This window comes from Podarcis muralis, chromosome 2, assembly GCF_964188315.1.
Source record: "Podarcis muralis chromosome 2, rPodMur119.hap1.1, whole genome shotgun sequence".
Lineage (NCBI taxonomy): Eukaryota > Metazoa > Chordata > Lepidosauria > Squamata > Lacertidae > Podarcis > Podarcis muralis.
In genome coordinates, this window is record NC_135656.1 from 70,608,675 (window position 1) to 70,627,913 (window position 19,239).

General features: G+C 44.3%; 1 protein-coding gene across 7 annotated transcripts in view; it reads left to right on the forward strand.

Moving 5' to 3' along the window:
* Positions 1-19,239, forward strand: part of SEMA3F (semaphorin 3F) — a 122,978-nt gene that overhangs the window by 100,135 nt on the left and 3,604 nt on the right. For all 7 annotated transcript variants that reach the window (XM_028718636.2, XM_028718642.2, XM_028718637.2 and 4 more), the window contains 10 exons: positions 4,887-5,026; positions 6,267-6,381; positions 9,064-9,133; positions 9,982-10,126; positions 12,266-12,488; positions 15,545-15,633; positions 16,176-16,217; positions 16,607-16,764; positions 17,263-17,330; positions 18,131-18,264. In XM_028718636.2, coding sequence (XP_028574469.1) covers positions 4,887-5,026; positions 6,267-6,381; positions 9,064-9,133; positions 9,982-10,126; positions 12,266-12,488; positions 15,545-15,633; positions 16,176-16,217; positions 16,607-16,764; positions 17,263-17,330; positions 18,131-18,264 — 1,184 coding nt within the window. The remainder of the gene's footprint in view (positions 1-4,886; positions 5,027-6,266; positions 6,382-9,063; positions 9,134-9,981; positions 10,127-12,265; positions 12,489-15,544; positions 15,634-16,175; positions 16,218-16,606; positions 16,765-17,262; positions 17,331-18,130; positions 18,265-19,239) is intronic.

Genomic DNA, 19,239 nt, shown 5'->3' on the forward strand with positions numbered 1-19,239 from the left:
TCTGGGGAAATCCGGACGTATGGCAGCCCTACTCACTCCCCACCTAGAGGATGAGGATAAGGCACTTCTGGAACAAAACTGTATGTTTCTTTACAGAGAAACTTTTAGCATTATTTTTCAGCTCAAGTTTCAGGTAGACTTTTCCCACTTAAAATGGTTATCAGTGTTCTAACCTGCAACACCCACTCAGCCCCTTCTAGGATTTTACTTCCCCTCAGGGAATCAAGACCAGTTTGCTCTGCCTGGCTAACCCCTCTCAGACAGTTAACCATCTGCAACTGCCCACACTGGCTTTTAATTTTTCTTTCACCGAGAGTCAAATCTCTGCTAAAACGGTCAGCATCTAACTTAAACTCCACACTCTCTTTCCTGATTTTCTGATAGACTCACCAGCTCTCACTGGTTGCTGGGTCACTAGGAGGCAGACCTAGGGCCTGTCCATCACAGTATGAGCTGGTTGTCTGGGAAATAAGATGATGTGAAAGAAGCTGGGCAGGTGAGATTTCCACATGAGTGAGGGACATGTAGTGTGGGGCAGGCAGCACTTCTCTAGTACTTTTTCCCCAGTAGGAGAGAGGATGTCATCCATAAGACTGGGATTTGCCAGTGCTGTATGCTTGCGGGGTTGGAAGGCAGGACATGCTGTATTCATTTATTTACCTGGCAAGAGCCTTTCCTGCACTGTTTTAAAGTGGGCATCTGTTTTTTACATTAAACGTATGTTAGAAAGCAGCATAATTGTCCCACAGCCTGTTACAAACAGTTCAAAATGAACCTCAGCACCATATAAAAAGGCTGCGCATTACATTTTGCTTGGTGTTATTAAGGTTTAATGTTTTACTGTGTTTTTATATATGCTGGAAGCCGCCCAGAGTGGCTGGGGCAACCCAGTCAGATGGGAGGGGTACTACTAGTAGTAGTAGTAGTAGTAGTACTGCTACAAGCATTCTTCCACTGAGCTTGTGGTGGCAAGTATGGGAGTTATCTCATTTCCTCCTCATAATGACCCTGGGAAGAAATCAACAATGCGCTATGTTGAGCTTCCATTACAGCAAGCATCTCTGCATGCCTGATGGAAGGATCCTCCTTTCCTTCCTCATGCACTGTTCTGGGGGTTATCCTGACTCCCCCAGGGCCAATTGCAGGGGAGGCAGGGGAGGGAAGCTCCACTATGCAAACATAAGCCCTAGCACAGGGCTTCTGCTGATGGGAAGATGAATCCCACCCATTGTGTGGTAGGCTAGGCTGAGAAGAGTGACTTGCCCAAGGTCACCCAGTGAACTTCACGGCTAATCAGGTATGTGAACGCAGGTCTTCACAACCAGCATCCATGGATCAACACAGCCACACTTTTGGACTCTCAGGGGGTGTGTTACTGCAGAGTCTGTCATATAATAATAATAATAATAATAATAATAATAATAATAATAATAATAATAATTTATTATTTATACCCCGCCCATCTGGCTGGGTTTCCCCAGCCACTCTGGGCGGCTTCCAACTGAATATTAAAAACAGTACAGCATCAAACATTAAAAACTTCCCTAAAGAGGGCTGCCTTCAGATGACTTTTAAAAGTAAAATAGTTGTTTATTGCTTTGACATCTGCTGGGAGGGCGTTCCACAGGGCAGGAGCCACTACCGAGAAGGCCCTCTGCCTGGTTCCCTGTAACCTTACTTCTCGCAATGAGGGAACCGCCAGAAGGCCCTCGGCGCTGGATCTCAGTGTCCGGGCTGAACGATGGGGGTGGAGACGCTCCTTCAGATGTCATGATGAGCTCCTGCACTTGAAAATTTATCACTGTGCCATTGGGGGACGCAGAAGAACTAGTCACTTTTGGGGGAGGGTATCATTTCATAAAAGTTGAGAAGCACTACCTGCCTCTCAGTTTTGGGATGCCATAGTAAAGCAATTTTCCCTGCCTGTGATTTCAATTGCTATTCACCCTTTTCAAGCTGAGCTGTGTAAGTAAAGAACTCTTAAACTACCTCATTTTGCATTACAAATGAGGTGATACAAGGAATGGAGCTCAGTACTCCAGCACTGTAGACTAAGAAGGCTTAGTTAATCAATCACATGGCCATGTTTCCTGCAGCAGCCTAGCAAACAGCTGCTTAACTCACTGAGCTTTATGTCAACTTCTTTTCTACACTGACATGAAGATTTGCTTCCCTAGTTTTGGCCTGTGATACAGGACAAGCCACCATCACATCCAGTAAAAGAATTTTAGTACCAAAGGCAGCAACGGATTCAGAATTCTTTTCTGAAGTTTGGATCATAACAAGCCTTAAGAGTGTGAAGCATTGACTGAAGTTATTCAGAAACAGCTTTTATTTGGGGCATTGAACAGAATTTCAAGAAAGTGTTAATCTATAGAAGTGGTCCTTTCCCTAGTGTTGTAGAACATTTACTGGTTTAAAACACGGGCCCTACCTGATTGACACCAGTTAATTAAGTTGGAAAGATTGGATAGAGAGGAGAGCCAAAGAGCTGATTTAGGACAACTCTGTATAACCACTAGGCCCATGTGTGCTCCTTGCTGACTCATTCCACAGGTCTTCTGATCTGAGCAGGTCATTTGACTCATTTGTTGTGATTCAAGGTGGCAGTGTCTGCATGCCACAATAAACCACATCAGTAACTGCTGGCCTGCCAGGAGGAGCCACCATAGACTGAAGAAACAAGCAGCTTTTGTTCTTACAGTTATTTTTATAACTATGTAGTTTAATGTTTTTGTAAGCCACCTTGAGACTTGCTTTTCAGCTGTAAGGTGGGACTTATGTTTTAAAATAAATAAAATGGAATAATATATGCACAAGTTGAGCAAATGTTGACAGAGATGAAATGCCTAGAAGCTGTTTGATTGCGTCTTAAGTGCATTCCGTAAATCTTCATTTTCAACCTCGGCTAACACTATTTTGTGTGACCACAAAAGGATTCCATAACAGATCAGGAAAGGTACTGCAAAATGTGAGCCCTGAACTGAACAATCAGGACTTGTTTGAAAGCGGTAGATGTATTAATCTGTTGCAGGAAAAACAACACGCCTATGGCATCTTAACTTGCAGTGTAAGTCTAAACATGTCTACTCAGAAATAAGTCCCATTGAGTTCATTGGGACTTACTTCCAGGTAGGTGTGTATAGGATTGCAGCCTTAGTTGTTGTTATATAGGTTTCCTGGATCAGACCTTTTTTTGTCAGATGCATCAGTCCTGAGTCTCACAGTGAAGTAACAGTTGCATGGCACATACTACACGTGTTCAGATTTTCACTCTTCCACTCAACCAGTGGCATAGTCGTGAATTTTAATGTTCAGGAGCTCCTGACACCCCTTATAGCTCATCTACAAGGAGAATCCAAAAAGTCCTATACATAATTTCCTGGGGGTAAGCTATGTTGAACTCTGAGGATTACTTCTAATGGTACAGTTTCAGTTCATTAAATGCATTGAGCTTTAGCAAAAGATCTTCAGCCAGCTGAAAGGCTATCTTTTGCTTTACCAGAAATGCAGACAATCTTACAGGAAAGCAGGGACTCCATCAAAGAAAAGAAAATACGTATATGCCATCTGCTTGATTAGTTTCCTCATACTCTGACTTCCTTTATGGCGATACACGACAAACTTGAAAGCCTCACAAACATATTGCCTCATTCACTTGCCAGAGCAAGGAAGGTCTGTCAGTTACCCTGGTGCTCTGGCAGATGACATTGTTGCTCCTGCCCTGAAAAATGTACCAGGGGGTGTTCTCCCTCCATTATACCACTGCACCCTACCCACATTTCAGCTCTCTTTTAGGATGAGGTTGGTCCCATCAAAAATTTACATGGCAGCTTTTGAAAGCAAAATCTGTGTGGGTAAACAATAATGGAAAGGAGCTTCCTGCACTCAAGCGGAAGCTGTGTCGGACATTCGGCTTCCAAAAAACCGGAACACTTCCAGGTTTGCGGCATCTGGGAGCTGATTTGTTCGACAACTAAGCTGTTCGAGAACCAAGGTACCACTGTACTAGCAAATCTTGCTGTCGTTATGCTATTAAAACTTGCTCTATTCTTTGACCAACTGAGAACAGAAAACTCTGTTTTCTTTGAATCTCTCTTTCTCCAAGCTTTGGGGAAGACTAGGTATCGGGTTCAGCACCCACTATAATAGAAAAACCTATAGAATTTTGGTTTTTAGGACAGATACCTACATTCTGTTCTCTCCACTTGAGCTGTTTGAAGGAGCCGCAATATGTCAGTGTAGAGCTCTATGAAGTAAATGTGTGCTTCAAAGGGGTGGGCCCAAGCCTGTGCATGGAGCCAGTCCTCACCCTATATCACTTTTCAATGAATAATTTGCTCTTGAATAAAAACAAACATCTCTCAGACAAAGCTGTGCAGGGTGTGAGACAAATTGCTGCACTTTGCTAAGTAAACAACATGTTTCAGAGTAATGTGCTAGGAGCATCTGTCAGGTGATAGGGGCTTGAGCCAATGTCGTCACCTGGCAATATGCTTTTTTCACTACAACAATAAGATAAGTTCAAATCTTTGCCAGTGCAGTATTGGAGGGGAGACATGAGGAAGAAAACTCACGCATCTAGATATGAGGTGCTACCTCTTCCAATGGGGATGAATTATTGTGGCTGCATGAGTTTACTGCATACATCAACCTGAGTACACATCTAAGGAACCTTTTTAAGATTTGAGTTATTTAGCCCCCAGATTCAAGTATAAGCTGCCATTTTTAAATTGAAGGCAGTTAGGGTTCTTCTAACAATGGCCAGGTGACCTCCTCCATGGGCTGGTGAGGAATCACATATAGCACAAAAGCTCTGGGTGCTGGAGTCTGGAAAGAACATTCACCCTTTCAGACCATGTTACTGTTTAAACTACTTTTTGCAGACCCAGCGTTTGTCCATGCACAGCTCATTCCAGACAGCGCAGAGAGGAATGATGACAAGCTCTATTTCTTCTTCCGAGAGAAATCTACCGATTCCCCACAGAGTCCTGTTGTCTACTCCCGCATTGGTCGCATTTGCCTGGTAGGTCTTGAGGATGAATGAACATAGGTTTGGTTGAGAGTTTACTATAAATTCCATGTATTTGGACCCTTCTCTATAATACCATTAACAAAGAGTTCCTGGCACTGTCTAGGAATTTTTAGAAACCAATAAATACTGTGATTTTTAAATAGTGTAATTTGTGAATTTGCTTCCTTCACCCCCAAAACTGAGTAAAGTCATGTTTTGGTCCACCATCTTGAATCAAAATTGGCACCCAGCACTCCAAAATCAACAACAACCTCAGTAACCTTTGTGCCAAGTTTGATGATGAAATCTCAAGAGGCAGCCGAACCTATGTAAAAAATGAGCACAGTCATCCTGAAGTCCCATTTAAGTCCACCATCTTGGTTCAAAATGGCACATGGCACCCAAGCATCAAATTAGACCCCCACCTCTGCCTCAGAAATCCTTGTGTCAAGTTTGGCAATACAGTGGTGCCTCACAAGACAAATTAATCCGTTCCGCGAGTCTCTTCATCTAGCGGTTTTTTCGCCTTGCGAAGCAACCCTATTAGCGGATTAGCGCTATTAGCGGTTTAGCGGCTTATCGGCTATTAAAGGCTTAGCGGCTTAGCGGCTAAAAGGCTATTAGCGGCTTAGCGGCTTAGAAAAAGGGGGGGGAGCAAAAAAAAATCGCAAGACGTTTTCGTCTTGCGAAGCAAGCCCATAGGGAAAATCGTCTTGCGAAGCAACTCAAAAACGGAAAACCCTTTCGTCTAGCAGGTTTTTCGTCTTGCGAGGCATTTGTCTTGCGGGGCACCACTGTAATATATTGAGAGCTGTCTGTATAGAGAACAAATAAACAAAAGAACAAATAAACAAGGTGTCAGTGTATAGAGAATGAATGAATGGATAGACAGACAAACCACTTTCCAAAATATATAGTAGTTCACCAACATCTCTTGTGAATGGCAGAAGCCATTGTTGCTCTGAGTTCCTCCACTGCCACTGTTTCTGCTGCTTCCTTCCTATATTGTCCTCTTTGGTATAGCATGTGAATAGCTGGGAGTCTGGAGTAACTGGGCATTCCTTTGTGGTCATTACTCTTTGCCCTGTTTCTGTTGTGTCCCACTGTACGGAAGTGTACAGAATAAAAGTTGTGTGTCTGATAGCCCAATCCTAGCCGTGCACATTACAAACACTGATGTGGCTGCAGGCAAAAGCACTGTAGCTTCCATAACACTTTTTGTATCCCAGAACACTGCTTTCCTTTTATTTAGAATGATGATGGAGGCCACTGCTGTCTGGTGAATAAATGGAGCACATTCCTGAAAGCACGGCTCATCTGCTCTGTGCCAGGGCCTGATGGGATTGAAACACACTTTGATGAACTCCGTGAGTACAGTGAGGAATGGGACGTTGTGGGGGAAGGGGAGTATGGTAGACAGGACTTTTAAATGCTAAGGGACCTGACATCTTAATAGGGGCCCTGACTAGTGGAGGCATAGACATTTAATGATCTCCACCTAATCGCCTGTGGGCTGGATCTACTCTCCAGAGCCCCTATCAGCTCTCCCTAAATTTTAATCAAGGTCCAGTCAGAAGTTTGCACACCATTTTCACTGAATCCCCCTGCCCCCGCAAATGTTAGGAATAGAAATACACTTCACAGCATTACACATTTCCTGTGGACTGTGTATGTTGCATGTATATATTTCTATGTAGTGCTGTTCCTAAGCACATAATTGTGAAGCCCTGCCTGGTAAGTGATGGTAATGTTAGTACAGAGCCCAAATACTCATACTGGTGGTCTGTGCAGCAGTCTACACTTCTGGCACACAGGCTTCCTTGTGAAGAATAGAGTGGTCCTCAATGAATATAGAAGTTGGCCAATGTACTTGATGCTTATTTTTTAAAAAATCAAGAATTACCAGGGCTTATATATGTCTGCAAGTTATCCGTTCTAAACTAATAGCCTACCCTCTAAACTCAAATGTGATTAAATCTGATGATACTAAGTGGGACCAGCCCTGAAAAAACTTGACTCAAATGTAGCATTGAAAATTTCACCTACCTTACTGGGGTGCTGATAGCAGAAATCTCTAACTAAGAGTCTCCTGGGGCTTGACAGAACAAGGAATACAAGGTGCCCAGTACTTGACCTCCGGATCACTGTATATAGGAAAATTGCAATGTTTGTGGAGAAGGCAGCTGGTTTTTATGGCTTGAAGAGATCTTCATAATTATCTAGTATAGTCCTCTAAGGATCTGCCACAACCCTAATGTTCCTAGCAGATTTCCCATTATAATAGAAAAGTATTCAGCTAATTTTCAGCGTGCCACAATCAGAGAAAATAATACCCAAGGCTCTCAAAGCCATATGCTTCTTGATATGATGCACTTGTTCAGATAAGTAAAACATTGACATTTAGCCAAAGCTGTAGGAAAACTAACAGTGGCATCTGAGCAGGTTGGAGATAATGTAAAAGGCAGTTTGGAGGATAGCCACATGTGCTTAAGTAGAAGGACTGAGATAGAAGAAGAAAGGAAGAGGTTAAGAAACAGCAATGTCTTTTTCATTAACGTTTTCTTTTGAATGAGGGTTTGTCGGGCAGTATGCTTCTGTAAAAAGGCCCTTCAAACAAATTTTGCATTTCTTAAAACAAACTTTTAAACAAAAGCAGAAAATATATCCTTGCATATTAGGAATGCTGTAAAACCTTATTCCAAAGAAGGTTTTCAGCTGAATTTTGAAATTGTAGCTGAGATCCATCACAAGTACTTTTGTGATGCTTCATTAACAAGCTTTCAGCAACTATCAAAAAATGGGGAGAGAGATCCCACTGTGCAAATGCTGTGTGGAAGCCCATTCACACAAGGAGTCAGCTTGACTTGGTCTTGCTGTTTTCGGGGGTAGGAGAAAATGAAGGCATCCAACATTGGCATAGTTGAGTTTGGGGATCCCATTCTTGGCAAAGGCAGCAGACCCACCTCCAAGTAGGCTGTCAGCCAGCTTTCTCTCAACACAGGCCAGACAGATGGCTGCTGGTCATTCTGCGAGCAACCCCAGTGAGGCTTTTATCACCTTCAGTGGCCTTTGATGGATTGTCTCCTACTAGAGAGCAAATTAGCACTGTCCCTTTCCCTACAATTGCTTTGCTTCCCAAAATCACTACCAGATGGTCTGCAGGATACCTTGATTTCCTGACTTCTCTTGGAGAGGGAATGAACTCAGAGCCTCACCATAGCCATTGTTCTTGCCTGAGTGAGAGTGTTCTCTTCTGCCACAGCTGGGGCTGAATTAGAAGTGACAACTATGGGACACTCTTGTGCAGGCCTCACTGTGAAATCGCAATGTGAATCTAAATGAGAAAGAAACCTGAGCACATCTCTGCCTGATATGAAAGTCGTATAAATAGGCAATTCAGTCCTACTGACATGACTTATCATTCTTTTTATTAGAAAGAACAAAAGTTTTTATTAGCTACTATTAAGGACATTAGTTGGAACGCACGTCATAACAAATTAACTTGACCTGGCTTAACTATGGCCACCGTCTGGCTTGACTAATGTCTGGCATAGTCCACTGTGGTCCTATATCTGCTTGACCCTGACCCAAGGTCTGGGCTGGGCCAGCTTGCCTTGCCAAGTTTCCTGATTTATTTGCCTCACTTCACTCAAGGTGAAATTAGATGTTAGAAGTTTTTTCACCTTCTTCCCAGTAGCACGGGTGAAACATAAAGTGTATAGCTTGGCATCTTCATAACGTGTGTATCTGCACCTGCCTCATCTCAATGGCTATAGCCAGAAAGAAAATGCCCAGCCCAATGGCATCACTCCACATGGTGTGTTCTATTAGACATTACCAAAAAAAAGGGGGAGGAAAGAGACACAGAGCAGCAGCAGTAGCAGACATGTGTCTTTTGTCATGCCCAATTCTGTCCTCGGTGAATTGGTTCTGTTTTGACTATCTCAAGGCAACACTGTATTCAGTTCTTCTTTTCAGACTCAGACTCCCCTCTCTCCCCCCCAAAAAACACACGCCATGAGTTGCTAACTCTCTCCTTTCTCTTCAAGAGGACGTCTTCATCCAGCAGACCCAGGATGTGAAGAACCCCATAATTTATGCTGTTTTTGCTGCCTCTGGGTGAGTGCTCAGGGAACAGAATTTGGAGACCTTCCTTCCATGTTCATGCCTGTTCATGCTCACAACTTTACAAGGCAAAACCCCAGATTTAACTCTGAAGCAGAAAAAGTTCCAAAAGCAGACACCATTCCATCTTGTGGTGATATGTTCCATTTCTAGCCAAGAAGGGAATGTGGTCTTAGACAGGGTCACCTTGGAATTTTCTGGCAGAGCTGGAATACAGCCCAGAAGCACTTGCTTGCCAAGCTTGGGGTTTTCCCACAAACTTAGCTATGGCAGCTGTAGTTGATGACTTGATCCCCTGGGGTAGGCAGGTGGAGTACGTACATACACACACACCAGGATCTATTTACGCCTCTGCGGGGTCAAGAGGGCGTCAGGTCCTTTGTTAAACCAGCAAGCAGCAGCAGCTAATGCCATTTTTCTCAGTGCTTGTGGTTGGAACAACTAATCCTGGAATGTTATAACTTGGGGACGTGGCCTGATAACTCTCCAGCAGCTGCTTGAGGCTGGCCCCAGAGCACCAAAATTGCATTGTCTTATCCTACCCACCCCCACCTCTTTTCTGGCTTGGTGCTCTGTGCCAGGCAGGAAATCCCTGTTTCTCTGGGGTCTATGTCGTTGCACATGTTCACAAAGGTTTAAGGACATTTCAAGGGCTTGCCAGCAGCCAAGGCTGAACAGAGATGCACAACATGTTTCCCCTTTGCAGCTGTGACAGCCAAGAGGTCAGGATGCCTGAGAATATCTGCTGAAGGCAAGGATGGAACATTGCAGCCAGCTTTTATATGTGAAGGACATAGCCACCCTTTGGACTAATACAGCTCCCCACCCCTTTCCTTGCACAGGTCTGTGTTTAAAGGGTCTGCTGTGTGTGTCTACTCCATGGCTGACATCCGCATGGTCTTCAATGGACCTTTTGCCCACAAGGAAGGTCCCAACTACCAGTGGATGCCTTACACAGGCAAAATGCCCTATCCACGTCCAGGCACAGTAAGTATGGGTGAGATCTTCAGATGATCACTAGGGCACTGTCCCCACTCCAGTGCAAATATGTTTTTCAACATTCAAAGCCCAGAGGTTTTGTAAATGCTTATCTGTCCCTGGTAATGTTGCATGCCATACATTCAATGTTGCAATGTCAAGATGTTTGGAAGAGTGTACGTGTGAAACAGACTGCTCACTTTTACATGCATCTTTGGCTAGTGAGCTTCCTGTATGGTGCAAGGAATCACATTGAGCCATTGCTCATTGGCAGAACACAGGCTTTACGGGCAGAAGGTTCATTCCTTGGCATTTCTACTTAAAGGATGTTAAGAAGCAAGTCTAAGAAATACCTCCATCTGAGACTCTGGAGACCTGATGCCTGTTGAAGCAAAGAGTTCCAGTTTAGAAAGGCCAATGAGTCACAGAACTTAATTGAATGCAGAGAAGAGCTTATTCATACAGAACAAAATTCAGTGTATTTTGAACCTATTGCTTCTTCCTCGGGGGACTTTGCATGCAATGAAAATTTATTCTAAGCCAGAAAAGTTGGGCTTGGCTCCACAGTTGGTGGAACAATGGTCTGATTTTGTAGAAAGAAGCTTCAGATGTTCGGTTTTAAATGAATGAATGCATGTAAGGTAATATTTGTCATTTAATAATAATTCAGAAAAAAACATACTTATCGAATGGTAGGCCTGGGGAGGAACCATAGATTGGTGGCAGAGCACATGCAGAAGGGCCACGCTGGGATCCTTTATTGCCAGCTAAAGGGATTTCTAGCTAGCAGGACTAGAGTGTACAACTGCCAGAGGCCTTGGAGAACCACTGCCAACCAGTATACACCATACTGTGCTGGCTTATCCAGTGGCATTAACACAATATGTACATGAGTACTTCCTCTTCTGCACCTTTGAAGGTTGCAATGAAGGAACTTACTGGTGATGTTTGCTGGTGAGAAGTCTTAGGCTGCTCTTCTTGTTTAACACAGTCTCTGCCTAGCCCATCATTCCCCTCCTCATTCCTCCTGCTCTGATTCCCTCTCCCTCTCCATCTCTGCACTGTTCTGCCTTCCTTCCTCCAGCCTCCTTTGGTATCCATATCCTTTGGTGCACTGCAGCCAACAGCTTTTCAGCCCCACTCACTGCTTGACATTTGGCCACGGTGTGGGAGGCTGATTAGTGTTTCCTCTCCAGGTTGGTGGTCTCTGGACTCATTTGCTGGCATCCCTTCCTTGTTGGCAAAATACCCACAAATAAGGAGAACTCATTGCTTCATTTTACTGGCTGGGAGAATTCAGCTCTCTGGTCTCTTTTGCTCATACATCCTGCAGGGCCAAAAAGAGCCCGATACAGCCTTGGCCGTTCTATGGAGAGGCCTCCAAAAACACAAAGCACAGGCTGTGTTTGGCTCTCACTGCTCAGCAGCTGGGTCATATAGGATTCAGAGGTTTGTGTGAGCATTACTAAAAACACTGAGGAATAATGTCCCTTTCAGCAAAAGTAACAGCCTTTCAAAAGTGTATCCCTCAGTCCTAGAAAACATCCAAGGGGTACCGTATTGAGCTGCATGTTAAAGAATTTGAAGTCAGCTTGGGTGAGATGTTCACAAAGTGGAGATCTTACAATCCTATTCTGTATACTGGGCAACCCTGGTTCCATCCAAAGACTCATTCTCTGCCACCCAAACAAGATAAAAGTGGAAGGTTCTTTAAGTGCCTCTTCTCCACAGAATGAAAAGCAACATAGGCACTGATAGGGACGTCTCCTGATGCACCCCAGCAGCCAACTCCCATACTCACATGCAAGAGAATCCAGCTGTGAAAAGCAGCCTTAAGTCATTTTATGAGGCTGTAGCCTTCCCATGGGTTGGCCACTTGAGAACAGAATGCTGGACTAGGTGGGCCACTGGCCAGAACCAGCAGGGCTGCTCTTATATTTATTGGGGTGGCCCTTGGGATCAAGCTCTATTGGGAGGCTGATGGGAAGCACCTGTGGGCTAGACTGAGTTTGCAGACAGTAAGTTATTTATTCCTGTTTTGTAGCATGGGCATTTAGTAGTGCTATAAGAGCAGTTCATGCATTGGTAGGGTGGTTGACTGCAACATATATCACAATTTGAATCTGTATTTCTGCCTTGGGTTTTCAGTGCCCAGGAGGGACGTTCACACCCTTGATGAAGTCAACCAAGGACTACCCAGATGAGGTCATCAACTTCATGCGCACTCATCCCATGATGTACAATGGCGTGTACCCCATACACCGCCAGCCACTAGTGGTGAGGACCAACGTCAACTACAAGTTCACAACTATTGCCGTGGACCAGGTGGATGCAGCTGACGGGCGCTATGAGGTGCTTTTCCTGGGCACAGGTACCCACTGATGTGCACTGAAGAGAATACACAAACACCTCCCACCCACCAACATTCCCCTAGCCTGGACAAATAGCACTTGGGTTGGTTCGCTGGGGCAACCACCTGGGACTAGCTTTCTAGGGATATTCAGCTCTGATAAGATTTGGCAGCAAGTTGGAAGGTAATGATGGGAACTGGAGAGTCCAGCTTTCAATGTTCCATTCACATGAGATACGGTTTCAGGAGTGCAGGAGCACATCTGGAATTCCTTTTGGTGCAAGATCTATGCAAAGAGGAGATATAGGGATTCAGGCTGAGATCCACTTCTTCCTAAGTCACATTCCAGAACCAAAATTGATTCCTCTTTTCCTATTAATTGGTGCCTACAGACCCATTCCAGATGCGAGGACTAGGTGGTCTCTTGGTACTGAGCAAATATAAACTCCTGCATGAGCACCTGTGATGTGGAACACATAAGAACTCCCTTGTCATAGACTCTCATCTAGTCCAGCCTCTTGTTTTCAACAATAGCCAGTCAGAAGCTCTAACCTTGCCTTTATATCTCTAAGCAAATGAGTGGAAGAAAACCATTTTTTCTTTAGTAGAATCAGCATTCACCCCCCAGCCTTGAGAACAGATGGACTCCTCACAAGGTAACATTGATACATGCAGCATATAGTTTTAACTATGCAGCTTGCTCCTGCAGGAAGCAGTGATGGCTACCATCAAGGATGGATTTAAAAGAGAGACAGATTCATGCAGGATAGGCCTGTTAATTGCTACTAGCCAGGATGGAGGCTATGCTGTGTCTCCATGGCTGGAGGCAATATGTTTCTGAATACTAGTTACTGGAAACTGCAGGAGGGGAGAGTGCTCTTGTGCTCAGGTTGTGCTTGCAGGTTTTCTGCAGACACCAGCTGGCTGCTCTGAGAACAGGATGCTGGACTAGATGGGCCATAGGTCTGATGCAGCAGGCTCTCCTTATGTTCTTATGACTCCTGTTCCCACAGGAGGAAGCCATTGTAGGTACCACAGACACAGCTGCTCTCTTTTCTGCTTCTGTGCAAACTTACTCCATTGAATTGGAATACAGTAGGATTGTTGGTTGAGTAGTTTGAACAAAGAGGCGTACAGATTAGATGAAGTGATGTGTAACAGTAGAAAAACTAACACAGGGAGGAGAGCATGCCTAGCCAACTAATGGTGATAGAAAGCATCTGCGCTAGGTCCAGTCTGCTGGAGGCAAGTTACTTGTCTCCCAGCAGGCCAAGGGAGCACAGCCAGCACTCAAAGCAGGTGGTCAGGAATGCTAACGACCCAGAAAGTTCTCATTAGCTGGTAAATGCTGTGTCTCTGCACAGCTGTTTCATGGCCTACCAAGTTAGCTGCTCAGCACCCAGGCAGCTGTGCACAGTGCTGCCGCCACCTGTTATTGCCTATAGGGAGTTTCCTCTTTCTTTCTGGTCATAGGTGTAACAAATCTCTAGATCTTGGTTGCTTCCTGTTGCATAAAGAAGCAGATAAAGTTGTGTGATCACAGGAATTTGTGCAGCATTCAGTTCAAGTTGTAAACAGGGGAGTGACGTGGTGGCCTGGGCAATAGGTGCCTATTTTCATTTTCCTCTCCATCAACATGAACTGGTATTTTACCAAACTGCATGCTCACCATTCCAAAGAAGGTAGTCTTGAGCTTATTGGCGGAGCAATTCAGAAAGAGCAGAAAGGAATGGTTTGCCATTCTGTGTTTCAGAGGACATACAGTTATTCCTCAGAAGCACCTATAACTCTGGAGATAGATGAAGATAGACACACACACCCCTAAACTTTATTCATGTGCAAGTGCAGGACTCTGAACCTTGCTATAAATCTCTTCTTGCCCTCCCCACACAGTGAAGTCTATACACAGGTACACTTGTCTCAGAACCTAAAATGGCACCTGTGCCTCTAACGTAGGGTTGCCATATTTATAGAAGTAAAATTCAAGACACAAAAGTTGTTCTGCTTTTTTAAGGAAAATCCCCCCGGATACTATTTTCGCTGGTTAAATCCTGGACATGTCTGGGAAATTTCAGGCACATGGCAACCCGCTCTAATGTGAAATGCATCATGTCCTGAAGGCACTGTCATACACCCACTCTCAAATCCAAACTGGATAGGGCTGTGGTTCAGAGAGGTGCTGGCATGGTCTCTATAAAGTTCATGGGTTTATACTACTGGCACATAGTACATGACACTGTGATTGATACATTAGAGGCTAAAAAGTACACAGATGGCACATAAGAGGTTTAAACAGAGAGAGAAGTTTTAGGTAATAATTGAAAAAAGGTTGTTTATAACATAAATTAAGTGATTTATTAAATTTCATTCAGGGGTTTTTAAATGCTTATTTTCTTTGGGTGGTATCTGACAGGAGTTAGTTAAATGCCATGCTTTTGCTTCAATACTGTTCCCAACTGGGTGCAACACTCATTCTAAGATGGATAAGACATATGGATAAAGCATATGCCTTTCACACTATTTTTATACACCAGGTGGTCCTGAGGTTTCCATGTAGTTGTTTTCATTTCCCATTTCTGACAGTACTGAGTTTGTTATGCTCACACTACTATAGACGGAAAATACATTTACACTAGCATCTTTACTTTAACTTCATTACTTCAGTTTCCCCTTTTATGTGTTTATATGATATGCTTCTTATGTTTCCTCCCCATGCACACACTCTCCTCTTAGGACTGTGGGTTGGGGAATTATAAAATATTAATGTGGAATATGCATACATACAAACAGTTGTAAATTCTTACAAAGCATGTAAGGTGTCTCCATCACTACAGAAGACTTCCCCAAGGAGGTTCATCCAGCCATTTCTGTTATGGAGAACTTTTGGAGGAGAAGCATAAGACCTGGGCCACACACTCTCACAGGAGCAAGCCACCATCATTTCATAGATCCTGTTTCAAGAGTATCCACAACGTTGATACTAGCATTTCGACAGCATGATGCATACCAGAAAAAGTAGGAAGAGCAAAGACCCAAGTGTTGCTAATTCCCCTCTGTGTGCTTCCCTTATATTGCAGATCGTGGCACTGTCCAGAAAGTAATAGTCCTGCCCAAAGATGACATGGAAACAGAAGAACTGATGCTTGAAGAGGTGGAAGTGTTCAAGGTAATTCACTGCACAGCCTGCGAAAGACATGATCACTTGCTGTTCATGAAGCACATGGCTTGGGAATAGGTGTGGTGTAGTAGTGAAGAGTGTGAGCAGTGAAGTTCCTTGTTCGTATTTCGCTCTCAGCTGCAGAACGTGTTTGTGGTCTTAGGACGACCGTTATTCTCTGAGGCTCATCCCTGTCAGATGCAGTACAGAGCTAATAATCCTGGGCTCCTTTGAAAGGAAGGGTGGGATAGAAGTTCAATAATATGAAATAAATAAATAAATACCTTCCTGTAGTGTTGCAAGGATTGTTAAGATAAAATACCTCTACCTATATGCTGAGAATTAATTGAAGATGGTGATAGAATTGCTCTCACAGGACTGTCACACCACCCCAGCTCCTCAGATGAAAGTGTTTTGTCTTGTAAAACGGTGTTGTCCACTGCAATTCTTAAGTCTTTCCTTTGTGTTCTCTTTAAACTACTCCCAAAGACCTTGGGAGGGCAGCCACCCTCTTAGACCGGATTAATTACCACAATATGGTTTCCTCATAGGTTCCAGCTCCCATCAGGACGATGACCATATCTTCCAAAAGGGTGAGTATATCTAAATGAAGGCTGAAGTATGTCTCTCTTATTGCGCTAGATACTAGGCCAGAAATAGCCATGGCTCAGGAAACAAAAGAGTATTCTCTGACTGCTTGTCACTGGTACCATCTTTGCAGAACACGGAGCAATGTGGAGTTCCTTCCATTCTAGTCGTTCTCCCATTTCCCTTGAGTATCTGCTGCTACAAGGAGCTCACTCTAGAGGCTGGGAGGTGGGTTGGAATGCAGAACTGTTCTGAATGGTTGCACTTGGGAGGCTTTTCTGTCCACACTTCCTCAAGAAATCATATCCCTCACTCCATTCCCACCTCCAGTACACTGTGGGGGCAGAATTACCTATCCTCTCATTGACATCTGGTTGTTACTCTTACCCAACAGCAACAGCTGTACGTGTCCTCAGCCATTGGCCTAACACACCTGGCTCTTCACCGCTGTGATGTGTATGGAGAAGCCTGCGCTGACTGCTGCCTGGCCAGGGACCCCTATTGTGCCTGGGATGGGAAGTCCTGCTCTCGCTATTCTGCTTCCTCCAAGAGGTACTGTGTGGCAGAGAGGGTGGAAGGGACTGGAGTTCCACTGTTGTTTGTTGGGAATGCCCTGTAAAGGGACTTTAAAGAATGACTGTGGGGTCATTGTTCAAAGCAGGTTATTTTCAAGAGTTCTGGGAGTGCCTTGGAATTAACTTTACAGGGAATATTCTAGGAAACTAGTTCTATTGATATAAAGTGGAATTCAGGGGTGGGCTAAGGAAGGTTTACATCATACAGCGTCCTAGGAGAAATTTAGGAAAAAGTTATGTTGAATGAATTCTAGGCAGTGCATCTGGATAATGCTAAAGTGTATGATTGCTCCAAAACATGAAATGGATCTTGGGCAGGAATTTGAATCTTCCGTAGGTGGCTCAGAATTAATCTAGGATTCACTGGCCAAGTGCTGGCCAGAAAGACAAAAGGATTATGAATGGCTCATCATCTTGCTCCTTGGAAGGACCAAAATTCCAACCACTCACCTGGCTGCTTCTTTCCTTATCACAGGCGGAGCAGGCGTCAGGATGTCCGGCATGGCAACCCCATCCGTCAGTGTAGAGGCTACAATTCTAATGGTGAGTGTCATACTCACCCATTGCATGGGGGGATCAGAAGTAGCATTCTCCTTGGTCTCGTGGTCCCTACTTACCTCTCTGCCCCCACAAAAAGAGTGTAGTGAGGGTGTTGAGATGGAAGGTCTGCTTTAAAAAAAACCTGGCTGCCCTTCACACCATGATTTTTGATCAGCAGAGTAGGTGAACAAACTGGTACTTTTGAGTACACAATGTGGTGCGGAATATGGACTTTCTTGGCACATAAAGTTGAGTAGCCATGGATTGGGTGGAATAGGAGGGGGCATTTTTTCACTGGATAGGTGGGTGGGTGTCCCTGGGCAAATGAAGGGACATGATTGAAGAATTAGGATCAGTACTATTGTACCTCTTTGTTATCATAGAACTGTAGAGCTGGAAGGGACCCCAATGGTCATCTGGTCCAACCCCTGCAATGCAGGAATCTCAACTAAAGCATCCATGACAGATGGCCATCCAACCTCTGCTTTAAAACCTCCAAGGAAGGAGAGTCCACAAGGGAGACTATTCCACTTTAGTTCATTTCTTACATAAGTCATCCAACTCAGTCACATACCTCAATCACATGGTCAGGCTGCACCCAGAACTGGAACCTGAATGGTCCACATGCTGAATGATGGATTGCAGATTGGCCAAGTGTGGCTATATAAACTTGGCAGTAATGAGACTAGCCTCCTTCTGGCAAAGGAGTAGGAGCTTCTTGGAATATATTTTGTCAGGGAATGTATTAGTTGAAACGCGACCCTTGGCAAATCATAATCTTGTATCTATGTATCCACCTCCAGCCAGCAAGAACACTGTAGAGGCTGTCCAGTATGGAGTGGAGGGAAGCACAGCCTTTCTGGAGTGCCAGCCTCGCTCCCCTCAGGCCACCATCAAATGGCTGCTCCAGAAGGACAACAGTGACCGAAGGAAAGAGGTACAAACAGGCAGTCCTGAATTTCCAGAATGGAATTTGGAGGAAAAGGGGGGAATGGAGGCCAGAGGGAAGTTAGCATGAAAGTTAGTGGCTTAGCGAGGAAGAGTAACTTGCCTTTTGCTTCTACCGTAAGTTTTAATAAGTACTAAGACTATCTCTACTTTTCAAGTGGGATTCAGTCAAAAACTGACAGCTTCAGGTAGCACAATTAGAATTGATTTGGTACTTGTGCACATCAAACCTGCTTGCAAAAAGCACACAGACCTTTTGCAATAAGGAAAGTGACGTGAAAATTGACTGGAAAGTGTTGGATAACAATTGCTTGATGAAACTTATATAAGCTCCTTGCAAACAAATCAGAATGAATGTTCAAATAAGCTGCAGACAATGCACAAAGAAATCAGGATGATTCCTCAATAAGCAGGTCATCTGGAAGTGACAGAGAGTTGAGCTGGCCAATCTTTTGTTCTATTTTCATCATGTTAAAAAGCACTTGTTTCTCGGTCCGCTTTCAGCTACCTTGCTGACATTTCATCTATTTTTCATCCACATCCTGGATACTAGAAGGATCTCTGTGCAGAAGCTCACAAAATAGGTTTTTTAAAGCTCTGAGGAACTGTGGCGCCTGAGCAAGGCCACTGGAAACAGCCCAGGGAAACACCCATTCCTGTGCTATCTCTGAGCTTATATGACCAAGCTCTTGAAAGCTCCCTGACCCATTTGAGCTAAAGCTAAACTTTGTTGATTTACTTTCTGTAAGCCCTTCCTACTCAGCCCATCTGATTGGTAGCAGCCCCAAACCTGCTTCTGTCCAGCCAATAGTTCCATCTGAGCTCCTGAGAAAAAGGATGGGAAGCTGGATCGTTCATCATGCTTTGCTGTTTGCCAGGACTCAGAAGTCTAGGAATTGCAGAACAGGAAATAATGAGAACTAAGAAGCTAGGAGGATGAGGGCCAGAAAGCACTCAGGCAATG